Below are 25,275 nucleotides of genomic sequence, written 5' to 3'. Positions count from 1 at the left end.
TCAGTAATCAAACGTGGAAATTCTGGCTGTTGTGACACGAATGCAGACCTTGTCTTCCTTCTAGAGTGTGTTGTTTATAAGGTTGACAGACTGCCAAAAATTCTATACATGCATCATGTCTCTGAAAGTACCCAAAAGACAACAGCTTAATTAATTAAATTAAATTAATACTCACATCCTCAGTTTCACCTCTAGGACAGTCTTGAAAAAATAGCTCAGTAGTGAGTAAAGCTGTAGAAGTCCCCATAAGCTATGGAGAAAGTCCTTGTGCCTGTCATTTAACCAATCTATGGGGTAACCTATGTCCCTTTGCCTTTCCTGTGCAACAGCGAAGTCAGATATATAAGAGGTGAAGATTGTCTCTATCCCATATATTAGAGCCCATATTCATAGCCGTTGCAGTTCTGTGGAGTCTAAGAGCATCTGTATATCTTCTGCGTAAATTAGGTCTGAAGAGCCCTGGTTCATCGGTTAAAAAAGAAAAAAATGAGGGCAGTGTGAGGGGATCACAACAAGCTAAGATTGGAGAGATAGATCTGGCTTTAAACTCCTGAAGTACAGCTATGTCTGTCTGCAGGAATAAATTTCACCCATGCATCTGTACATGACAGTAATTAAAACTGTATTTTGAGCAGGTCCTGCTGAGATAGGAGCTAGTGCCCTCCTTGAGTCAATCGTCTTTAGAGGGAGCATGCAGAGAGTAAGTTCCCCATAGAAATCATGAGAAGGGAAGGTAAGGACTTTGTCAGAGTTGAGATTACGTGCTAGGACCTGAGTCTGTGATGGCTTGACATAGTTGAAAGTCACGTATTCCTCCTTGCTCCCATAGTGTCCTCTGGTGTCCGTGGAACAGTGTGCTCAGATGGCTTGACTTCTTGGCTTGTTTGGGTTTTTTTGTTGTGTGTGCCTCCAGTATCCCGTCCCTGCCTTTTGCCCTTTGGTGGGCAATTATGGCTCAGTCACAATGTGTAAATTTGTTCTCAGTTTACATCACATTTTGACAAGAGCATGATATAAAAGCTGCTTGCTGTTCTGTCTGCTTTTTTATGCCTAGCATGTTTACCTGTCTAGCAATGTGGTGTGAAAATGATTGGAAATCTTGATCCAACCAAAACCTGCGTTTTTCCCAGTCCTTCCATCTTCAGGTATTTAAGGGGTACAGGGAGAAGCAGAGGGTTACATTATTTATTTTGGTGACCATAGCTCTTTGTTTTAGCTTAACTTATTTGTAGCTATGTTGAATTGCAAATTTGAGTTTTGTGCAGTAGGGATTGATTCAAAATAGGTTTTTGAAATTTTTTTATTTTTATTTTTTTTCTGTTTTTTTAAAAATAGAAATTAATTGTACAAGTAAGACTAGCGACTTTCTATAATAAAACAAACTGTTCAGAGGAATTTTTTGAAAGTAGAAGCAATAGACAGCTTTCTGTTCTAATGATAGATGTGCAATTGACTTTGCAAAATCCCAGTCATAATGAAGCATTGTTACCTTTTTTGCATCTCTGCCATTTGTATTTGCTACACATTTATTAGCTGTTTTCCAGTTAATTTTTTGCTATCCAAATCATACAGAATATACCACTTACTTAAGTATTTTACAGTATTTATAAACTTTATCTAAAAGTTGACTCATATTGAGGGAGGTTATTAGTTTTTAGTTCAGTTTTGCTATTTGGCTTGTGACAGCCTCATCCAATATTGTGTGAGGACTGTTGTTTGCATGGGATTAAAAAGCAACTGTGCAAATTCATCGAAGACTAAATCTTGACGGCTGTCAAATTCCCTGCCTCTTAATAGAAAATCCTCGAACCAGAGTTGTCTGGATGATGGGCTAGAATTGCTTGGAAATGTCCTGACCTGGGTATCTGCTGTGGTTTTGACAGAGAAAGAACATTGGGTTAAACTAATTTTTGTTCTGACCCACTAAGCTTAGTTTGATTTTTCTTGAGGTTTTTTTGGAGCAACAGTAGCTGCTCCAGTTTTTACATGCAAATACAAACCTTTTCAAGAATGAGAAACATTAACTAAAAGAAAGAGAATATATACTTTGATTTTTGTTGTTGTTTGTTGTTGTCTTTAGAACTGCTGGCTAATCATTTTGAAATAAGAAACTGCAAAAAAAAGTCACCTATTTTTTGTGCTTGCATTCTACTAACTTAAATGTTTTCTAATGGGGACTGTTCTAGATGAAGTATATAAGTTCTCAGTAGAAGCAAAAGCCTTCGGGTTTTTCCTCCCCCTTCTTAAGCACGTTATCCCAGAGGTGCTACCACTATTGCTGATGGGTTCAGCCTTGGCCAGTGGCAGGTGTGTCTTGGAGCCATCTGGCACTGCCTCTGTCAGACATGGGGAAGGCTTCTTGCAGCTGTTCACAGAAGACATCCCTGTAGCACCGCTCCCCCCTGCTTCTGCTACCAAAACCTCTGCACAAGTGGTTAAAGCAGAAAGATTAAAAGATTCTTCACATGGGAAGTGTAAAGCAGAGATGGAGTCACCTGTTCAATTTTCCTGTAAAGAGAGAGGTGATTTTGTGTTTCATGGGTTTGTAAATAGCCTTTCTTTAACCTGAGGACCTTCAAATTTTAGTCAGCTTTTGTTGAGGATGATCGGAGATTTGGAGATGAAGAATTTTTTTTTAGGGGTGTTTAATTTTTTTGAATTGTGCATTGCTATTACCGGTATTAAAGGTCTTCAATATTTTGGTTAGTTTTGTTGTTAAGGTGATTTCTTTAAAAAATCAAAATTTTAAACCTATATCAGAATAAATCTCGTTTCTCCCACTTCCTTACCATTACTGTAAAAATTTTAATCTTGATCTTCTTCCTGAGGAGAGAGAAATAAACCTTTTTTTCCCCATTAAATAAAAGTAAGTCGTAGAGTCATTTAGGTTGGAAAAGACCTCCAAGATGGAGTTCAGCCTTTGACCAATCACCATCTTGTCATCTACACCACAGCACTCAGTTCAACATCCAGTCATTTCCAGGGATGACAACTCCACGACTTCCCTGGGCAGCTCATTCCAACGCTTAACAATCCTTTCCGTGAAGAAATTCTTGATGCGCCACCTGAACCTCCTCCTCTTTTCTCTTTGAAGAGAAGCTGTTCTTTGTTGTTTATTTAGAAAACTTAAGTATATGAATATTTAACTGTGTATGTGTTGTTAAAAGTTAGCATAGGCTTTAAACAGTCTTTTTTATAAGCAGAAGATAGACTTCATAGTTTCTTTTATATATGTGTCTTTTTCTTCTTGTGCCGTTGTTTCTGTGGTCATTATAAATGTAATCTCTGTCATCTGGAGAGCAGTGTTTTGTTTTGTCTTCATAGAGTACAAGAGTGTATAAGGATGTATATACATTGGAAATTTGGCAGTACACATTCATAGTTCAGTGGTTAGTATTTGTGTGCTAAATAAGAAGGAAACCAAATATGTTGAGAAAAATTCTGTTTCATATAGGATTAATTGTGAGACTTAATTCTTTCTTTTTTAATTGATACAAGTTGTTTCAATGAATTTGAATTACAGAATTTAATTATCTAAATGTGTAATTTTCTCTCTTGAGGGAAAAATAAAATGCAAAACTGTTAATAATCTGCATCTTTGCCTTTCAGACAACCCCATGGTTTACTCTGCTTACAGCTGAATAATCATCTCTAGTTGCAGTTTTGCTCTTAGTTGCTGTGCTTCACAAGAGAGGTAACTGTTTTACAATCAAAATACTTCCTGCAGTTCCTCAAATCTAGTAAATATGCTTGTAATGATAGATTTAATGCTTGCTCCTTTTGCTGAGAGATTTCTGAAAGCAAATAGTTCTATCCCTGTATCTCAGCACTGCCTGTGAGTGGGTGTCATGCTATCTTTACAGTGTGTAGTCTAATGAAAAATGAGTGTAGGGTGTTCAGATAATATGAATGGAAAATACCTGTCTATATTCGCTGGTTTTTTCTCCTTAAGTGTTTTTTCTCCTTTTTAAATGTTTTCAGATTTTCATGGATCTCAACAGTGCTAGCACTGTTGTTTTGCAAGTCCTGACTCAAGCTACTAGCCAAGATACTGCAGTGTTGAAGCCGGCTGAGGAACAACTGAAGCAGTGGGAGACACAGCCAGGTTTTTATTCAGTCTTGTTGGTAAGATACAGTGGAAATGTGCTTCTAAGTAAACTTTGAATAATTTCAAGTACTGCTCTCTAGAACACAGTTGAACCGTGACCTCTGGTTGAGGGAAGCCCTGAGTTTTCATGGTCCAGCCACTAGCATCCTTATGCTGAAGGATATGATAGGTAGGATATGACAGTGGTAGGCATTGTCATCACTATGTCTCAAAGCAAGCTCTTTTCCCAGCCATTCAGAAGGTGGAAATCCAACCTCTAGCAGTATGAGTGGGCAGTGGTGCTAAATCTTTTATTGGCCTGTTGTGAGTTGTATATGGTAGAAGGCCAAGATGGCCCTTGTAAAAGGAATTGCCTTTACTGCCTCAGGAGGCAGGGACCCTTCTATATACCAAGGCAGCAATCACCTTTTCTTTTTTGTGGAGGTTATGCTTTACGAACATTTTAATAGAAGTTCCCTCATGCTTTCCATTGTGCTGTTTTATACCTCTCTGGGGTTGCTTTCCTTTTTGTTACTGGAGAGAAACTCTCAGGCAAATTAGCTGACATGGCTGTGGTAGTAAGATCCTGGAATGGGGAAGGTGAGTACTTCCAAAAGTATTTTAACTGTTGGTGAAATGGATGCATTGATATGGTCAGAGTGATGACAACACAGTCAAAAAGGAAACCACTGTTTCGGTAAAGACACTTAAAGCTGACAGTATTGTTATTCTCAATATCTGTGCATATGTTTATAATAGTCTTAAAAACACAAATAAAATGCTTTTTCTAGAAATGTCTGCCCTCAGTGCATAGATTGAATGATTCGTAGAGTGACATGTTCTGTTCTCTGTAGATCCTCTCTTTCATTTGTTTGGGAAGTTGAAGGCAAGCCAGATGATGTAGGGAAAGGAGTTTCCTAGAAGAAGAAGATAAAACTTTTGAGCTGTCAAATTGCCTTTTACCCACTGCCTTTGCCATAGTGTTGCTGTGGTGGTAAATGATCTTGATAGAAAACAGCAGAAATTGCCACTGGTGACATTTCTTTTTCTCTGAATATTTGCTGTGAGAGCTGACACCTTAAGGTGTAGACAAGTTGAGCACTCGCACGTGTAACTGGAATTTATATGAGTGAATTTTAAATATGAGGGCTAAAAATGCAGAGGTTTAAATGCTTATCAAAGAGGATCAGATGCTGATAATTCCTTTTATGTGGTTAAGTGGATTTGTTGGGGCCATGTCAGCCTTTCTTTAAATGTGAAATATCAACATAGTCTTCCAAACGAAAAAGAAGTAAAGTGTCTCCTTCTTTGTTTAACATGATCATGACAGGTGGGCTGTCTGGGAGAGAAAATAGTTGGCACCTTCTTGGTGGAGAAGAGAAGGGTGCAGGGAAACAGGTAATTGTAAATGGCGAGTGGGTAAGGCAGCTGATATCTGTGGGATGTGGCAAGTAATATAATTACTTACTGTGATATACACTTGCTTCTGGGACACTCAGAGTAGAGAAAATTATAAGGAAACGTGAGACATGCATCTTTGATCCTACCATTTTTAGTACCTAGTGGAATTGCTATCATTACTTTCTATGTTTCTCTTTTGAAGGTATTATGTTTCTCTCTTTCGATTCAGAGATAAATTGGGTGGTTTTGAAAAAAACCTCTGTACAAGTTGTATCAGTTCGTACATTGGCTTAATTCCTGTTATTTCTGTGACAGCATTACTGTGTTATATTAAATACTTCAAATTTTAGGAAGTTCATGTGAAGATGCTGAATATGCAAATAAGTTCTGCTTGTTTTTATGTAGATACTTTGGTCTTCTTTTTCGCATTTTTTATCTAGGCCCTGTCTAGTTTTAAGGGGTTTTTTATCTGCGGCAGCTTTTCTTCTAATAAATGTTTTAGCAAGGAGAGGAATAGTTGTTTGTAAGATCAATGGAAGTTTCAGTATGAGTAGTTTGGGTTTTCTATGTTTCATTTATTTTGAAATGTTTTTTTATCATGCGGAAGTGATGTTAGAAGTTAGCTCTTTGTATTTTGATATGCTTAAGTTGCATTGGGGAAAGGTCAAGTCTTCTAGAGATTCAGTCTGTCTTCCTGAATAAGCTTTGGGGAAGAAGGGCATATTACATAGGGATCATTTTCATGTTGCGTTGTATTTGTTGGTGGGCTACCATCTTTCTGATATTTTTCTACAGTTTGCTAGTTTTGGAAGTCGATATCATTGTTGGCATGTAAGTCTGTTTGCTTTCTAGTGGTTGGAGTGTGTTAGGGTTTTTTTCAGGTTGGCCGTTACCTCTAGAAAGCTGTTACTATTAATAGAAATAGATTTTGAGAGAAAGTTACATTTCAAATTCATAGTGAAAATAAGATCCCAGGTTTCTACAGTGCTGTGTTATTTGAAAGGTTTGTTTATAAGTCTACAGGCATGGCGCCCAAAGGTAACAGATGCTTTTGACCAGAATCCCTGCATTTTTCACGTCCCTTCATACTGGACTTCTAAAAGCGATGAGTACAAGTTGTGTACTCTTTCTGCAGTGTACTGTATAGTAAGAACACTGAGCTCACACATACTTGCTCCCTAAAGGAGGGAGTAATAATGTCTCACCCTCTTGAGAAGGATCCATCTGATGCAGTAGAAAACAGGAAAGCTGCTGTTCAGGGTAGTACCCATGTTGAGATTCAACAACCTACCTTTAATTTAGCTTTTCTTGGTTGGTTAATTTTATGACATTACTGTACAAAGTAACTCCTCTATGTTTGTCTGTATATACAGATACATAAAAGCATATGTATGTATGTATCTATAGATACATAGCTTTTTATTGGTAGAAACTGATTTCCTAGAATAAGCATAGTCAAATTTGGGAATTGCAGTCCTACCAGGTCACTGTTTTACACAGTATTGGTAGACAGGATGGTTCTTGGCATATGACAAGGTAATGAAGAAATAACCTGAAGACTGGATTCTGACTAGAATAAGGAATTTTCCTGTATTCTGCAGTGCCACAGACTTCTGAGACCTATGTCATTAAAGAGTGTAATAACTGTCTGGTTCTAGTAATTATTACCCTTATATTTCCTTCTCTGCCAGACAAGATTAGCAATACATTTGCCATATAAGTTGGATTTTTTTTTAATAAATCAAAATTTGTGCTAGTGATAAACCTTTTTTTAATCTCTAAAAGTATATGTTTAACACAGTGTTTCATTTGTCTGTCAAATGATGATTAAGACATTTTATGTACACTCATAGCACAGAGGTGTGTGTATTTCTACATATACCAGGTCATGTGTTGATACAATTTCTGTCTTGCTTGTGGTGTCTTAAGCAGTTTTTGACTTAATCTTTTCTTTCCTCTCTTTTTTTTTTATTTTGTAAACAGAATATTTTTACAAATCATAGCCTGGATGTGAATGTAAGGTGGTTAGCTGTGCTGTACTTTAAAAATGGAATTGATCGCTACTGGAGACGGGTCGCACCACAGTAAGTTTTGGGTTCTTCCGCTTAACTGTCTTAAAGTTGGCTTTGTTATGGCTGCCGGACTGGAAAAACAGCAGATCCTTAGTTCACAGAAGTTACTTTAGAATTTATGGTGAAAGTGACAGCATCCTTCAACTTCAGGACTCACTGATAAAACATTTTGTCTTTATATTGCTTCTTATGACTCTGTTCATGATTTACTTTTGAAAACAGAGTTAGAAGGCTGTTTCCTAGGTAAAAGATTTTGAAGTGATGCAATAAGTGTTCCAACATTAACACCTGGATTTACTGACAGTGACAGATGTTAAAGATAGTCAATCTCGTAGAGAGTGAGTGAGATATTCCATTTTGTTTAAGCTGATTTGTTTTGAATGTGTACTTGGGAAAGAGGCAGTAGTTACCGTACTAACAAGTTCTGGTCTTCATTTTTTTGTTGTTCTGATAATGCAGGAGAAAAAGCTCTCCAAAGAAGATGAGAGATATAAGCAGTTTTCATGAGCACCATGTAATTACTTAAAAATTACAAAAAGTGCAATTTTAATATGTAACACCTAGAGTTACATCTCAATCTTTTGTGTGAAGGACTTTTTTGTTTCCTTTTAAAAACAGGTGTGCTTTCACGAAGAGTTTCAATTCCAGAACTCATAAAAGCTTGCAAGTGTTCAGTGTCTCTGGAAGTGTTCAGGCTTTCTTAAATGCTAGTGAGATAGGTGGGACTGCCACTGTCAGATTGTGGGCATTAGATGGAATTCTAGGTACAGTTTTTCTGGATCACTGTTCTGGTTTGGCCAAATTTAGAAATATATCCTCTGAGGGAAGGCACAACCACCCCTCCCCCACCAGCTTTGGGAAAAAAAAATTTTCCTCGAAGGAAAGTGAAGGAGATAAAACTATTTATTTAACAAACACACGGGAAAAGGAAAATAATGCTAAATAATGAGATCTCTTGCTGTGGAGGAAAAACCTGGGAAAGTGTTAGAGTCCTCCCTTTGGTCTCCTCGGAGCTGGGGCTTGGCCCAGGGCCAGGCCCTCTGTGCCTGGTGGAAAGTCCTCCCGATGTGCTCTGATGTTGAAGCAATCAAGCAGTCCAGTAGAAAAGGGGAAAAATCCGAAATTCCAGAGAAGGAAAAATTCAACTCTCAGTCTCTCTCTGGAGAAAAAGCAGCTGAACCACTGGCCAAAAACTGTCCTGGGAGCAGCCAGCCGGTTGCTTCCTCCCTCCCCTTCCCCCTTCCACAGCTGGGAAAAAAATTTGCTATCTGTGTGTGACCTTGAACAAGCTGCAAACTGCTTTGAGAAAGTTTTGCTCAGTTTTCCTTCCCCCTCTCAGGCTCAGTTTAGAGGCATAGAAAGGCACAGGAATTAATTTCTGGGCATAGGCAGCGATATGGGATACACATCATAAAATCACCCCAAGACAATCACAAATCTAAGTTAGTGGTATGGTACAAAGTATGATTTTCATTGTTTGAGATAGTTCAATGTATTTTGCCTTACATTGTAAGCTTTTCCAAAGATCTACCAAAAGATGGAAAAATTACAAAATTCTGTAATTACAGCATATTTAAATAGTACTCCTTCACTATTGCATAGAGCACTACAGGATTTGTATGTGTAAATTAGTATATAATGGCAAAACATCTGCAAGCATTTGGATTCTTTTTTATGTGAAAGGAAAATACCATTTTTTTCATGAAGGATGGCGTATATCTTTGACATTTCTGGTTAACAGGATTCTGCTTACAATACTGGTACTTAGCAAGAACTGTTGGAAGAAGTTAAATATTGTTTCAATTTGTTAATATTTTTAGACACTAGTAGCATTTCTGGTGAAAAAAGCAGGGTTTATTTCTTGCAGAACTAAAGACTAAAATTTTACTGTTTGAGGTAAAAATTAAATAACAATCTTGTAATGTAGTTTTCCTGTAGTTTTAAAGGAAATGTAATTTAAAAATTAAGTTTTTCTTGGCTATTAAAGATTCAGTGGGTTAAATCTATATTAAATTTCCAGTGCAACACTATTTTGCCCCATTTCTGATTTTTCTGCCACTAATTTAATGCAGTTAAAGTATAAAATAAATGTGTTCAACTGTTCCCCCGTTTCTGTTTTTCTTTCTAAATTTCTTAGATGTGACATTTTGTCAGCACTTACCCCAATCATGTTTCTCTTAGAACGTGTTGAGACCATTTTGAGAAATTTTGATTTGAACTGTGAATTCTCGATTGTTTTGTGAACCAATCATACTTTAAATGTCATGATTTTTGAAGGCTTCATTGTAGAGGCTGCATTTTTGTTCTTGCAAAATTTTTGTCTTTCATCTTGTGTCCCATTTCAGCAGCTGTCCCCTCTCCATCCATAGGAGTACATCAAAGCATGTTTTGATCTACAGATCAGACTTAAAAGAGCATTTTTCAGTGAGAGTGATTTTGAAGATGAGCCCTGTGAACTTTCTCCCTCCTGCTTTTTCAGGCAGCTTTTCATGTAGCTGTGGAGAAGACCCTAGAGTTGTCATAGCCTCTTTTCAGGCACAATTTGGCCTCTTTCTGAAATTTGTTTTCAGCCTCCTGAGGTGGTTTCACAGGATGATTTTGTATGTGTTTTTATTTTCTTCAAAAATTATTTGTCTTGAATTCAAGAGTTGAACATGTTTTTGATGTTACAGACAATTACTTTTGTATCCTGTCTCTTGTGGACTTTGTTCCCTTATTTGAGTACCATGTTAGCAACTTTAACAGTACTTTCCAATACATGTTTTTGCTTGAGTGATAACTCCTCATAAGCCAGAAATCCAAATATGAAATATCAGACTTTTTAAAAAAAGGTCCAAAATTATTTTTTAAGTATTTGGATATATATTTCTCCATACCACAAACACAGAGAAAGATCAAAGTAATGTTGAATTGCAAATTGTGAAAGACTACAGCAAAGTAGATAGTACTTAGAAGTTTATGTCTAGATGAAGTTGTTTTAATTATTGGGCACATATAATTAATTCAATGCTGAAGGGAAATAACTTGCTGAGTGAGACACAGTCTTCCCAACTTCTCGCCTGCCTATAACTTTTAAATACGGGATTGTGGAATTGGCTTTCTTGCAATGCTTTGGGATGCTGAGGACAGTGGTGCCGGTGTGTCTCCTTCAGGGGCTGAGGGTGTCCCTGTTCCCCGGCAGATGTCACTGTCGTGTTATTTAAACGGTGAATTCCTCCCCCCGCGGTCTGGCAAACCCTTATGGACCCTGTCACACAGTGCTGTGTGGCACTTGCATCGGCATAGATTTTAGATTTTTTGTTTGCCATTACTGTTTTCCAGTTTTGCTTGTCACGAGGTTATGTATTTGAGGCGTTCATCCTCATGAATCTATATATTTTCTTTGTCTGCAATGGCAAAAGCTTAATTACAGTGTTTTTATTTACAGTAAGTGATGAACTAAATTCTTGCTCCTCTTGGACTGTGCATATGAGTTTAATATGAAAAAGTAATTAAGGCCAGGGGTCTTGTGAGCCCATAAAAAGAGTAAACGAAGTAATATAGTTAAATAGGATATTTTTTTCTTTACAAACCAGGTTTTAGGTGCTTTCTATTATCTCTGAAAGTGAAGTATTATACAATCTACATTTAATTGAGAATAATTTTTTAAATTGTATTAATAAGAACTTTTAAGTTTTAGAAACCACTTAGAGTATGCCTGTATGTGTGGAAATTATATACTCCATTTTCATATTAAAAAAAACCCTGCAAAAATTTATTCTCCTGAAATGTCATCTCCTGGCTTTAGATTAATAAATTAGATAGTTACCTGCAGAGAAACGTTTCCTGTTGCAAATATATTTGTAAATTTTAACCAGAATGTTTTTAGGCTTAATTTAATTCTATGCAGGAAAAAAACCTTAAAGCCTAAGTCTTGATTTTAAAAAACAAAAAATAAAATCATGGCTTCTGAATGCTATAATTACTGTTGAAAATAAGACTTAGTGTACAGTTCTGAGTCGCCAGTGAAACAATGAATTGCCACCCTTTTGTACTAGGAAATAGCGAGTACTTGTGTTTTGTGCAGGTGTGAAGGGAAAGTGAAAACTAGAATAGTTTTGCAAATTTTATGGCAAATCCTGCCTCGATTTTTTAGTTATTTTGAGATTAGTATTTGTCTAGATGAGTGCAAAACCTGTGCTTTAGGGAGCTTTAGACATAATTTTAAACCTCAGTATATAAAACTAGCTGGTTAATATCAGTGCCTGAGGTCAGGCAAGAGGAAGTGGTTGTGTTGGTGTGTTTAATCCTAATTTCCAGGCACTAGTCTGCATTGAGATGTGATGTCTGCATGTATGCTTCCAAGTCATTGCAATGTTAGGTGAAACTGTTGCATCTGAACAACCTTGGATGATAGTTTAAAGGATTTTTATGAAGAAGAAACAGCTTTCTAGGTACTATCAGTAAATGAAAAAGTTGGGGCTTTTTGTTTGGTTTGGTTTTGGTTTTTTTTTCCCCGATAGTATACTCTGTAAATACCAACGATGTGTTTTTCAAAGCAGTGTGTTATGTTTCCTGCCAAAAATTTATAAGAAAATTGCATGAATCATTTAAAGTCTGAAGTAATACAGGAGCGATATCATACTACAACTTGCAGTCTTAAACTGATAGAGGTCACTTAAAGTTAAGATACCACAATGCTGCACTTGAATGAAAATTAACCTTTATGGCTTAGAATTTGCCCTGCTCGCTATTTTCCCCTGCATTTTATGGAGACTGTATCTATGTACTTTTCACACAAAGTTATAATTTTCAAAGGATCTGTACTTTTAAGTGTAACTATATGATTTGCTTGTAGAAAAAGATTTGTAATAGAAAATACTTACTGCTTTTACAAAACGAGCTCTCATCTGATATGGTGATAGCCTTATTCTGGACATTTTTTGGCCATTGTCCATTAGTATACATGGGCAAATTCATGTTCAAATCATCAGTTCTGACAGTTATAACTGTATAGTAATTGTGTAAGAGCAATCAGTTTGTAATTTGTACAGTTTTAAGTTTTTTCATTCTGTATCTGCGTATCTGACTCTGTGAACTCTCTTTTGTGATTTATCTTTACAAAGGTCACCTCAGGTCTCAAAACCTGAGATTAAAATGCCTTAAAAGTATTTCTTTCACTGTTCCCTCTCTTTTTAAAGATACTTGAGGTTATGGAAGAGCAAAGGATGTTATTTTGTTAGTTTTGATAGTGTTTTTGATAGTTACATATGAATTGATAGTAGTTTTTTAATTGAAAATAAATAATATTTTAATAAATATATCTTGACAGTGCTCTTTCTGAAGAAGAAAAAACTTCATTGCGTGCTGGACTTATCACCAACTTTAACGAGCCAGTGAATCAGGTCAGCAGTTGATTGTTTTTCACTCTCCCAAGAGCTGCTTGTTTTGTCAGAGAGCTTGATTTCTTTCTTCACAAAGTATTTAATTATAATAATAAAGTTGCATAATAAAGTATTGCTTTCCAGACAGATCTTAAAGTGAGATCTTTTACCATAGATCATAATTCATTGAATTATAGAATCACTTTGGTTGGAAACATGTTTTGTCTCTGTGGTTTCTTTCTTTTGGTGTTGCAGTGGCAGTTTGTTGTCCCTTGCTGTTTACGCAACCATTTGGTGAAATGGTTCAGGGAATCGATGTAGCGCAAAAATAACATTCCCCTGAGTGATTTTTGGTCTTTTCAGCTGAGTTTGTTCTCTGACCTGACTCCCACTGTGGCCATACAAGGAAGTGTGATGGTGGCATAGCAGGAATGAGCTGTGGAGGTTGCTGCTGCATAAACCCACCTAAGCAGTATTGCTGTTGCATGTCTGGTTACAGCATTAGTGAATTTAAATAAGCTTAATAAAGCTTCAGTGTAATAGTGTCCTTTCTTACATAAAGTGACTAATTGTAAGCCATGATTTTGATTAGAATAAGAATTTATTATTATATTGAGTATAGAACTAATGTTAGGGGCACAGAATATGCCCATACTGGATAAATCAGTCTTCTGCTAACTTCTTCACCGTATAAGATTCTGCAAGGAAGTATTTGCTAATATTTTGAGCTAGATCTTAACTTTGTCAAGAAAATACAGAAATGATTGGCATAAGATAAAGATTAGAAAGAAAAGGTATTGGAAATAAACTTCTGTTCTGTAGACAGTTCAGTTTTAACTTTTTAGGATTTCTTGACAGGATTAATGTAACTTCTAGTATTAGAGCAATTTATCAAAATTAGAGTAATTTTGTCTCTGTAGAAGCCTACTGTGAAATGACAGTTTTGACTAGAATTAAAAGTTTTCATAGCAAATGCAATTTTTAAAAAAGCAGATACGTATAAAGAGTTTTAAAATTTGTTCTGCACATATAGTTTCAATGTAAACAATACCACCAAATATTATTCACTTCTGTGTTTTAACCAAGAAGAGCTATGAAGTAGGTCAAGCTGAACCATAAAGCATGTGTACTTTATGCTTCTACTAAGTAAATATTTAATTTTGAAGAGTTTGTATGTTTTTTGCATGTATAAATAGGTAAATCAGTTATAAAATCGTAATATTAACTACATTGTTTGTAAAACAATTTGAACTTTTTATTAATAGTTTTTCCATACCTTCATTAGTATTTCATCAGTTTGCCTGCTAAGATAATAGCACAGCATGTTTTATAGCTAAAAATGCCGGCTTGGCAGTTCTCAGACCATAGTTGCAGTTGAGATTGGAACCTTTCTAACTGACATTTTAAAGACCAGTGGCTTCATGCTTTCATTTGTGTGTCCTTATGATATTTTTTGGGATGTCATTTTTTTAGGATGCAGAGAATTTTGTTTGGTTTTATGGCAGCAGTCTAAATAATTGCCTGAATAATTATGTGCAGTATTGAAATATGTTAACAGAGTCCAGCTCCCTTTCTTTCTTCTTGTTCCCCAATCTATGTTGTAGGTATCCTGAGGTGTCCTTTCAGAGAAACCTTTCATTTAGTTCCCAGACTGCTTGATACATCTGAGTTTTGATATCCTGTGCTCCTGATAACTGCACTTTTCCAGTCATAGATAGTTCATAACACAGTTGCTATCAGCTTGTGCTTTTTGCATCACTGAAGGCAGAAAAATTATGACTCTTGTATAGAAAGAAAAACAACACAAAAAAGTGAGAAATAGGCATAGTATGGAGATGTGATGATACAACTTGACTTCCAGGGGAGGTGAAGATGAAAAAGAGAATATACCATCTGCTGAGAGCATATTTCCATGCCCTCTGAAGTTATTTACCATATGGAGGGAACAGTGGAACAAAATACTTCCTCAAATATATGACACCAATTTTTTTTTCTCCCAATTAAAAAGCCAGTCCTCAAGATAAAAGTACTTTTGGCCTTCCTGGGAGGTTGCTTCTTGCTGTGTGATCATAGGAAGAGGAATTTATTTGCTCCCCCTGCCAATTGACATAATTTGATCTGGTAATAAGTAAGACTCCCAGTTTGTCCTTGAGAATGTTGATGTCATTTTCCTGAAGCAATTCTTCTCCCTAAGGAGCATGGTAGGAATAAATAGTACAGAAAACTTGGTGGGGTTGTCAGACTTCAGATGAAACATCTCAGGAAACCGTAAAGAAGGAGAAGGGCATAGCTATCCCTCTTAGGCCTGTAAATCACTTGGATTCCTTCTGGGGGCCTAAGAACTTGACTGCTTCCCCAGGCTGGAAGTGTGCTTGTACTAGTGTGTCGAAGGAGAGAGTATCTGCTTCAGTAATCCAGTCAAGGACCTTTTCAATTAGAATGGGATAAGAACAGGGAAAACAAGAATGTGAAATTTTTGGATATTTGAGGTGGGGTTTTGAGGGACCATACAAAATATATTAAGGAATGTTTAGGGGTAGGGAGTTGCACAGCAGCCAAGTGTGGAATAGACAGAAAGAGGGCATAAGAAAGGCCAGTCTTATGTAAACCATGAGTGGTCTGTACCTGTGTCTGAACAAACCCTGCACCTGATGACCACTGCCTGTCCTGTGTTCTGATTGCATCCCTCACCCATCTTGCTGTGTAATCTCACTCTGTTCATCCTGCATGTGTGCTGCAAGGACCAGGTTCCACCTGCTGGCAAGACTGGTGTGCGTGGGATTTGGGCCCAACAACCAAAGTCAGATGGTACAAGTGGTGCAGGTGTCCTTGGCCTATGGTGTGAAGATCTGGAGCAAGAAAGAGTCTCAGTCCCATCTACTGGGATGGGGTTTAGACTTGCACATACGTGTGCCTGGGGCTGGGAATGGCTCTGTCTAAAAGTCAGGTAGAGTAGAATTAAGGGTAATATGTATTCAACAGTGTATGTTCATGGAAAGTGATAGAAAAGATCATTAAGTAAAAAGTGGCTCCCAAATATTTGTGTCTTCTTTTACGTGTCTTCTAGAATAAATACAGTTACTGGTCTTTATGTAAAATTTAAACCAGGTGTCAAGTTCAGTATTTCATGTAAATACTTGCTACAAACATTAAATACAGTATTTTTTCTCCAAATTTATTTGCATTCAGCAAATGTAAAAATAGCTTGAGAAAAAGCACAGAAAAATCTAGCAATCCATCCTAGTCTTTTTTGATTCAGGTTTTATTTGGCTGTTGATCTCTTCATTATTCATTTCCTAAATGCCTTTCGATTTTGTGGTGTCTGTGTTTTTTTGCAGATAGCAACTCAGATCTCTGTACTGATTGCTAAAGTTGCCAGAGTGGACTGCCCAAGGCAATGGCCAGAACTTATCCCCACTCTTGTAGAATCTGTGAAGGTGCAGGATGATCTTCAACAACACAGAGCGCTACTTACGTTCTACCATGTTACAAAGACCCTGGCATCCAAACGGCTTGCTGCAGACAGGAAGCTTTTCTATGATGTAAGTGATGTAATGCAGTATTGTAGAGCATGCAAATCATGTATTGTACATGCTTGCTTCTTCCTGAGTTTAGCTGGCAGGGCATTAATGGCATGTTTGTGGACTTTAATGTTTGCCCTTGAAACAAAAGTTATCTCATGTTGTGGGTATATGTATACTGTGGAATAACTGGAAGTTAGTTTCTGGGTGAGCTGCTTGAGATCTTTATTAATTTTGCATACAGCTTGAATGTTGTTAATTTTTGTAAAGAAGCAGAGCTTCATCTACGGAACAGTATTTGCATATCAGCCTTATGACATACATGATCTTACTTTTCTAGGAATTTTTTGAGGTTTTTTGAAGTGTGTTCTGGATTCATAATTCAGTATAGTCTTTAAGAAATACTGGGATTTAGACTTCCATATTACCATACTTTGATTTTTTTATCATCAGCAGGAATATGTTTGAGGTTTTTGTAGGCCACTTCTTCAGGTTAATTAAAAGGCAAGATGTGAATGCAAATGCCAAATCTTGTGTCATTCAGTTTACATTCTCCACTGTAAAAATCCACTGATTAGAACACAGATTTAACTTCGGCTGTAGGCCATGCATGTGCAAACACATTTGGAGTTGGACAACAATGTAGCACAGCTAACTGAATTTAGTGAGTTAAACTTTTTTGTCAAACATGTTACCCTTCAATTTTTGAAATTTTAGTAAGCACAGAAAATGAAGACTGTTTACAGAGGTTTAGCTATTTATCTGTGTAACAATAAGATCAAATTTTAACCATCAGGAGTCTGAGGTATTGAAGACTGACTTGTAAATAGGACCTTTACTTACCTTTACTCAGTCAAAGCAACTAAATAAACAGGTCACGTGCTTGTGACTCCATTGATGTAAGGTGTAGCAGACTAGCTGCAGATTTCCGTAATTATGAAGCTGTCAGGTGCTACCTAACTGAGTGAGAAAAACTTTATCTTATGGTTGTAATTCAGATATCTTTGTCAGCTAAGCACTGTCTGTGAACTGTAATGTGAATTAAGTTTCAGATTTGTTCAGTTCTGCCTAATTAGAAACTATTTGTCATTCTGTATTTTAAAAGAATTGAGGGAAAAAAACAGTGTTTGCAGCTATCAACAAAGTAAAGTTAGTTTTGGAGTACGCATTGTTCAGTACTATTGCACCTGTAACTGCCAAGTGTGTCCCAGAGTAAGTTGATTCAGACATTAATTTAACTGTAAGATTGACAACTTGTCTTGTGGGAGAAGAGGTGATGAGGAAAGCTGATAATTTTTTGAAGCATTATACCATATTATACCAGCAGCTGTGTTTACAGAAAATCAGGTAAGAAAGGAAATAGTTTTCTTTAAGGTAAGAGTCATAGACCCAAGTAGTCAGGGAAACCAGTGAGTGTATCGTAACATCTTCAAATTAAGGCAAGGTGTTTTTCTGGAAAACATCTTTAGATTAGTACAACTCAGTACAAAAAGAAACAAATTAAACATTGTGGCCCGTGATACAAGAAGCTGGATTAAATATTTTAATAGTCAAAACCAGCCTTTGAAATGTAGGGATTTATTATGCTATAGCAAAATTCAGGAAACAAAATATATTCTTCATCTTCCTTTTTGCAGCTTACATCAAGTATTTATAGCTTTGCGTGTTCCTTGTGGAATCATCATACAGATACATTCCTACAGCAAATTTGTGCAGGGGATGAAGCTGCAGCTGCAAATTCACTTGAAAGGACCTTGTTGTCATTGAAAGGTAATAATATAGAATGATGTTAAGTGTAAGGAATCAAATAATTTTCTTCACATTGTAGAATGTGTAGAAATTCTTTGGTAAATAGTTCCCATTCTCTAACAAAGCCATGCCCATTGGGAGTAACTATATTCTTGGTTTATTTTACCTGTACTGTAAGGCAGAAGGAGGATTAATCATACAGAAGGGGGAGAGAGAGTAGTCTTGTTTCTCAGTATGTGAGAAACTGTGCATTCCACTGTGCATGTTGTAAGCAGTCAATGTCTAGGAGGTTGGAAAGTGGAGAGCATAACAGGATGTTTTCTTACATGTGTTGTAATGTAGGCTTTTATGTCTTTAGCACTGAATTGAGGAAGCTGAGCTACAAGTTTCATTCCATTAGGTTCCACCTGTGTCCAGTGAAAAGCTAGCCTTAGCAGTCAGTTTGTATTTTAGTTTGATGCTCAAAGGCTTTTGAGTGGAGTAAACGCGTATCCTGACTATTTTGCCGCTTTGAACAACTGACATTTTTGTGTGCAATGCTTGCAATGTAGATAATACATGTCTTGAATTGTTTCAGAGGATGCAGCATGCAGCTTTTCTGGGTTATTGGCAGTGATAAACTTGAGAGAATTCACAAGTGTCTTAGGGGCCTTACTTGACTGTACTTGGCCCTTTTCCTACTGCAAAATCATTCAGGAGTTGAATACTTAGAGTTTTGGCAGAATTCTTCCTGATTGAGTAATTCTTGGAGTTCTCTTCATGATTTTACACAAGATGTATTTTAAAGTAATTTCAACAAAGGTGAATGTTAGGTATGGATGAGGCATCCAGGGACCTAAAATTATGTGTGTTTTTTAAAGCTTTGAGTTGAAAGAAAGGCATGGCAAGTGGAATTGTAATTGTGTTCTGAAATTTGTTGAAACAAGAGCTGATAAATAGCTACACAAGTAATTTCTTTTTCCTAGTTCTTCGAAAACTAACGGTCCATGGCTTTGTAGAACCTCATTGGAATGCAGAGGTGATGGTAAGTGACATGTGCATTTCTCGTTCTTGATTAGAAGTCTTTTGTGTTGATTTCCGGTTTTCTTAGAGCTATGTTTGAAAATCGTTGAAAGGCACACATTTTTATTATGCAAAGGAAGATCAAGCAACATTCTCTCAAAGTTGTCCTACCAATAGTCTAGAGCTGTCAGATCCTAAATAGATTCTAAATGCTAGGACACTAATGTTTAAAAAAAGACGACACCTTTTCCAATTTACACACCACATGATGGTGACGCTTGTTGCTTACTGAAAGATGTCTTACATGTGCTATCTTCCCTCCAGTTAAAAGCATTTTGTTTAGTGATAAATGTGATGCCATACTTGTCCTATCATATTCTTCTGATAAAATTAGTTTGATTGAGATAAAAGCCTGTGGTATGCAGCCCATGGAGAGGGTAGGGTCTGAGAAAGAAACCTGAACACCTTCCTTAACTGCAAGTGCTGCCTGTTTTGCTGGAGGAATTGAGTACCTACAGCCTATGTCCTCTGCTAGGAAGTTGAGAAGAGGGTAGAACTGGATAAGCATATTTTAAAGGATGTGTCTGTAGTTGCCTATCCTTCCTATTGCTAGAGTTGCTGTGCTGTTTATGTAATACTAATAAGGACAGTTTGGATCATCTATGCAGTCTGCTTGCTAGCTAATTATTAATTTCACAAGGAAATTGTTCAAAATAATCAAAGAGTTCAGTTAAAAGTTATGAGGTCATGTCTGAGCTGGTTACACACCTGAACCGACTTCAGTCTGACATAACTAGTGCAGAATAGACTTCATCTTTAAAAGACACTTTTTTTTTTTTTAGGGTTTTCTACATGCCATATTTGAACGGCTGAAACAGTTTCTGGAGTGCAGTAAGTATCTGAATATTTTTCTTTGTCTTCACTGTTAAACATTAGAAGCTGGGTGAAAATATACAGCCTAGTGCATCATCAGTAATCATTTAGGTGCAATGTATTTTTGTATAAGTCGAAGCTACTTTAAATGCTGCTGAAACTATCAAAGAAGAATTCAGTAAAAGTGTCTTTTGGTATCCAGAGTAAAATCACCACAATTTGGTGTCATACTTCAACAACACTTTTTATGAGAGTAGATATCTAAACTGAATAGAAAGAATCTTTTATAATAAGTTATGTGTATTTTGATATTTTGGTGAAGTTCCTTTTTTCAGGAGCCTGTACTTCAATAAGATGGCTGATCTGGGCTTTGAGCCTCATTTTTAGAAGAGATGGAAACTGCCACCATTTGCCACTTTTACTATACTACAGTCAGGCTCCTTCTGGCTGTCCTTTCATTTTTGACAAGAAAGGTGCATAGTTTCAATAGAAGGAATTGAAGGCCGTCCTGTGCTGAAGTTTCTTGGTTATTGTAGTCCCCTAGAATATGAGGACTGTGGGGTTTCTTTGTCCTAAGACAAGAACTGAGCTGAACCTTTCAATTTCCACTTTTCTAATCAGTAAGTTGTTTTGCAAAAGCAGGTACAACTACCTTGCAGGATTAGTGTTTACATTTATTGTATCGTGTTTCTGCCTGTACTCCTTCAATATGCCCCTTTTTGGTTTTTCCTTTTTTTAATAAAAGTTTTATCTGTTTTTTTTTCTAATTCAGAATGTTTTCTAGTGTCCATAATAAGTTATTCTTTAAGGTGCAGTTTCTAGGAAAGCACATAATATTATGCAGTAATAGTTTTATTAAAAGGACATTTTTATATTTTCAATGCATACTTATTTTTTGTGTATACTGGCAATTGCTTGCATTATTTAAACAGTTGTTTGTCATTGAATTTCTGTAATGATGTCACAATTGTTGTAGCCTGATTGCATGCAGTGAATTTCACTACAGCTGAGAGAAATGTTTTAAGATTTTTTTATTCCCAGTAATCATTACCTTGAATTTGACTTTGAATTTATTCTGCCCTAGAACTTTTTTCTGCTGACATAATCTCTTAACTACAGTAAAAATAAGTTCTTTTCCAGTGTTAATTTTTTAAAATTTAGCTATCTGGAAAGAAAATGAAAGTCTGAAAATTTATAGTTGTTAAATGTCTGATTTACCAGGTAGAAGTATAAGAGCAGAAAGCATATGCAGAGATCGTCTAGAAAAGACCGTAATTCTGTTCACTAAAGTGGTAAGTAAGATCTCCTTCCAGTTACTGTATAGTTTGTAGTTCTGGAGGAGCAGTCCTTATCCAGACACGTGCCTTAAAGTGAATACATTTCTGACGTTTCAAAGAAATGGAAGGTACTGCAACTTAAAACTTTTTTAACAGATGTATTTTTGAGGAAAAGGGTGTCTGTTTACTCATGCTGATGTAGGTTGCAGCAGTGAAGAATACATTTTCTTAGTTCAAACAAAATTAAGTGCATTCCAATAAGTAAATTATTTAGCAAGGATTTGTTTAAAGAAGAGTTCCGGAAGTATTGGTAAAGCAATGGTAATAGTATTAAGGAATAAAGAAGAGATAGGCTTTACATTTTATTTTTTATAGGTAGTTAGATCACTATTTCCAAGGCTTTGTTAGGTCTATGGAATTACTGTCCACACTAGTTAATTGAAAGAAAATGAACAAAAAACTATCTTGCCTTCTGAGACTTGTATCATGTAATACACTTGGACTTGTCAGCTGGTTCTGTGTAACTGTTATATGCATATTGTATTGGAAAGTAATTTTAATGTTGACACTTGGTCTGGTTTTCTGGTTTTTTTGGTTTATTTTTTTAAGTTAACCAAACCTACAGAGTTCCCATTGTTGTCACATTCTATTCTATGTCCTCTGACACATTATTTTTGGTCTTTGTCATAGTACTTACATTGCAAATGTGCATATTTTTTCACAAACCTGAAGAGAAAGTAAACTCAATTAATAGGTAATCTACCACCTCTAGAAATTCAGATGCAAGAATATAGGTTTAGGCATTTTTGCAGTACTAAAAGAGATTAAAGGAATCCACCAGTGTATTTTAGACCATTAAATGGAAAAGCTAAGTTGAGGAAGCAAATACTTGTACTGCAGTGTTGGTGTTGGGCGAGAGGAAGTTATATATCCCTCATACCTCTTTTACTTACACTGATTCTAATAGGGATGAATTACCTGCTGAAATATTCACTGTTTTAAGTATGGCTGATTATACTTTATTTACTACTAGCAAGCTGGTCCATTTGAAAATGGATATTGTTCCTCATACTTAAAAAAAAAAATTTGAACGCAAATCAAGAATTTAGCTGTTAAATAATGCTTCATTAACAATTGATACTGATGTCTTCCTAATTTCCTGTCTGTGTTCAGTTTTCTATAATTTTATATTAATTGGCATCTGTTTTTGATAGCTAGTTTACTAAAGCATTTAATAAGACTTCACTAAAAGTATTTTGATTTCTTTTTTTCTACTTTCTTTTTTATTTTAAGCTTCTGGACTTCCTGGATCAACATCCTTTCTCATTCACTGCTTTGATTCAGAGATCACTGGAGTTCTCTGTAAGCTATGTTTTCACAGAAGCTGGTGAAGGAGTTGTGTTTGAGCAGTTTATTGTACAATGCATGAATCTCATTAAGATGATTGTAAAAAATTATGCATACAAGCCATCCAAAAATATTGAAGGTACTGCTACTATTTACTAAAATAATTTTTTATGTCTTGAGAAACATTTTGCTAGCTATTCCCAACAATTTAACTCCTTTATTAATGTTTTAATAATTATTGAACTATTTATGATTCTGTCTCTATATTGACAATTGTTATTGTAATTTTTATAGTATTAATGTACATAGATAATGATGTGCCAAAAGAATTTTAGATGCAAAAGGAGCACAAATATCTTTTCTTTTTTGATTGTTTTAGTTTCCATTGAACTAATTTTAAAACGTATTGAGGTATAGAGTTTGGTTTATTTTCATCAACTAGTTTGTTGCATCTTTCCCGTGAGGTATGGTTGACAAAATGGTGTGTTCTCTGTAATTAACTGATACCAGTACAGTGAAACACAGAAACACAGTGGATTGGAGATGCAGTTGAATATAAAGAAGTTCATATGTTCTGCTTGGTAGGACTGTGTTTAATTTTGGAACTTCATACACTGCTATATGTACGAATTAAAAAAATACCGCAGCCTTTCACATTAGTTTTACATGTGGCAGTGACTAGATAACAATTAGCATTCTCTTTATGAATTTGAAAAAAAGTTTCATAAACATACTGGTATGTGTCAGAATAGATAACTTGCTTAAAAACCTGCTTACCACCTGAAAGTCAGTTAAAATCTGCCATGAAAATACACTTTTTTTGTTTTTCCTCAGAGGATAGAAATTTTTTATTTATTGATTTCTTTTTAATTTTACTTGATTAGTCTTTGATCATTAAGCCACTTAATTGTAATCTGAAATCTTCATGTTTTATTTCAGACAGCAGTCCTGAAACTCTTGAAGCACATAAGATAAAGACAGCTTTTTTCACATACCCAACATTAATGGAAATATGTAGGAGACTAGTCACTCACTATTTCCTGCTGACAAAGGAAGAATTGACCATGTGGGAAGAGGATCCAGAAAGCTTCAGTAAGAAACATGCTATACAGTTGGTTGTAGTTTAATTAGATATTTGTATATGTGCTTCATATCCACATGGTCTCTACAAATTGCCTGCTGCAATATTGGCCATTTTATTTCCTGCAGTCTTACATGGACAAATATTCCCGCTAGACATTCTTTTCATAACAAGAGATTTCTCAGTAGTCTATGATATCCTCATATCCAAATGCTAAACTTTGTTTGAGCCTTAGTTGAAATAATACTTTTTTTTTTCCCTTTGTGAAATGATAGCTGTAGAAGAGACTGGAGGAGATTCTTGGAAGTACAGTCTCAGAGTAAGTGTTTCAATTTGAAAGAAACCGATTAAACATTCCTGAATGCAATTCTTGATAGTCTTGTAACCCAGATGGGTAATATTTTTCAAAAAAATCCTTAAGTTTCTTTAGATTTAGTCAAGTTTAACTTCATTCTTTTATCAGTGTTCGAACTTGCTGAAATACACGGGAATCTATGCACTTCATATTTTAAGAGGGAGGATAAAGGAGTTTGCTTCAACATTTGAATTATGTAACATCTGGTTAAAGTCAGCAGAAGCTGTCTCTTTTAAACTGATAACTGATGTAACTGCTTATGACTTTGTTAGTAGACAGTAGACATGATGAGTGAAGGAAGTTCCAGGTGCATCTTTATTGGTTAATTTTATTCATTAATTAGTTATTATAGTAGTTAATTCAGTTCAGATCAGAAATACGCTCTTGTAGTGTATCTCCCAATTGTAACTGCTGTGGTTTCCTTTGCAGAGAGATCTCAAGGTTTTTCTGCTGGATTACTTTTATTTTAAAACTAAAATACCCAGCGTGGTACATCTTGTATGTTCCACTTGTAAAAAAGGGTGTTCAGTCCAAGTCACTGACCTAGAGCCAATAAGCCAATACAAAAACAACCTGTGACACACCTACAGTGTGGTCACTGGCTGCACAGCACCAGCTGTTTCACTCCACAGATTCATTGTTCTGCCACAAAACTGGTTGATACAGATGTAGCCATCAAACTCTTGCTGAGTTAAAGCACAATGTATTGTAGAAAGAGTGGTATTTCTTACAGGACTAATTTTGCTACAATATATTGTGTTTTAAATTACGACCTTCAGTGTGAGGTATTCAGCACTGAAAATTTTAGCATAAAATGTATTTTAATTGCCTTTAATAGATTCTAACCAGATCTTTTAATTTTTCAGCCGTGCACAGAAGTTCTTTTTATTGATATTTTTCATGAATATAATCAAACTCTTACCCCAGTTCTTCTAGAAATGGTTCACAGTCTACAAGGTAAGTTCTTTAAAAAAAACGAAGGACATAAAAAATGTAGAATTGTTTACATTCATAACACACTCTTGTCAACTATTAAACAATTTGACCTTGTAATATCTAATATTGTATAGTGCATTCTCTCTGTATTTTTGAAAGTACATCTTAATATTTTAAAATTACTTCTAAACTTACCATAATGAAATGCACT

General features: G+C 35.8%; 1 protein-coding gene across 7 annotated transcripts in view; it reads left to right on the top strand.

The window, feature by feature from the left end:
- Positions 1–25,275, top strand: part of IPO11 (importin 11) — an 82,215-nt gene that overhangs the window by 4,215 nt on the left and 52,725 nt on the right. For 3 of the 7 annotated variants that reach the window (XM_032097291.1, XM_032097295.1, XM_032097294.1), the window contains exons 3-17: positions 636–733; positions 830–968; positions 3,610–3,694; positions 3,982–4,125; positions 7,472–7,572; positions 12,872–12,944; positions 16,262–16,465; positions 18,082–18,214; positions 19,159–19,217; positions 20,038–20,086; positions 21,290–21,360; positions 22,639–22,831; positions 23,632–23,784; positions 24,049–24,092; positions 24,995–25,085. In XM_032097291.1, coding sequence (XP_031953182.1) covers positions 3,988–4,125; positions 7,472–7,572; positions 12,872–12,944; positions 16,262–16,465; positions 18,082–18,214; positions 19,159–19,217; positions 20,038–20,086; positions 21,290–21,360; positions 22,639–22,831; positions 23,632–23,784; positions 24,049–24,092; positions 24,995–25,085 — 1,309 coding nt within the window. In that variant the 5' untranslated portion in view covers positions 636–733; positions 830–968; positions 3,610–3,694; positions 3,982–3,987. The remainder of the gene's footprint in view (positions 1–635; positions 734–829; positions 969–3,609; positions 3,695–3,981; positions 4,126–7,471; positions 7,573–12,871; positions 12,945–16,261; positions 16,466–18,081; positions 18,215–19,158; positions 19,218–20,037; positions 20,087–21,289; positions 21,361–22,638; positions 22,832–23,631; positions 23,785–24,048; positions 24,093–24,994; positions 25,086–25,275) is intronic. The other 4 variants (XM_032097289.1, XM_032097293.1, XM_032097290.1 and 1 more) reach the window with 2 other exon arrangements.

This window comes from Corvus moneduloides, chromosome Z (assembly GCF_009650955.1).
Source record: "Corvus moneduloides isolate bCorMon1 chromosome Z, bCorMon1.pri, whole genome shotgun sequence".
Taxonomy (NCBI): Eukaryota; Metazoa; Chordata; class Aves; order Passeriformes; family Corvidae; genus Corvus; species Corvus moneduloides.
Note: the sequence above shows the minus strand (reverse complement) of the source record. Positions and strands in the feature narration are given on the sequence as shown.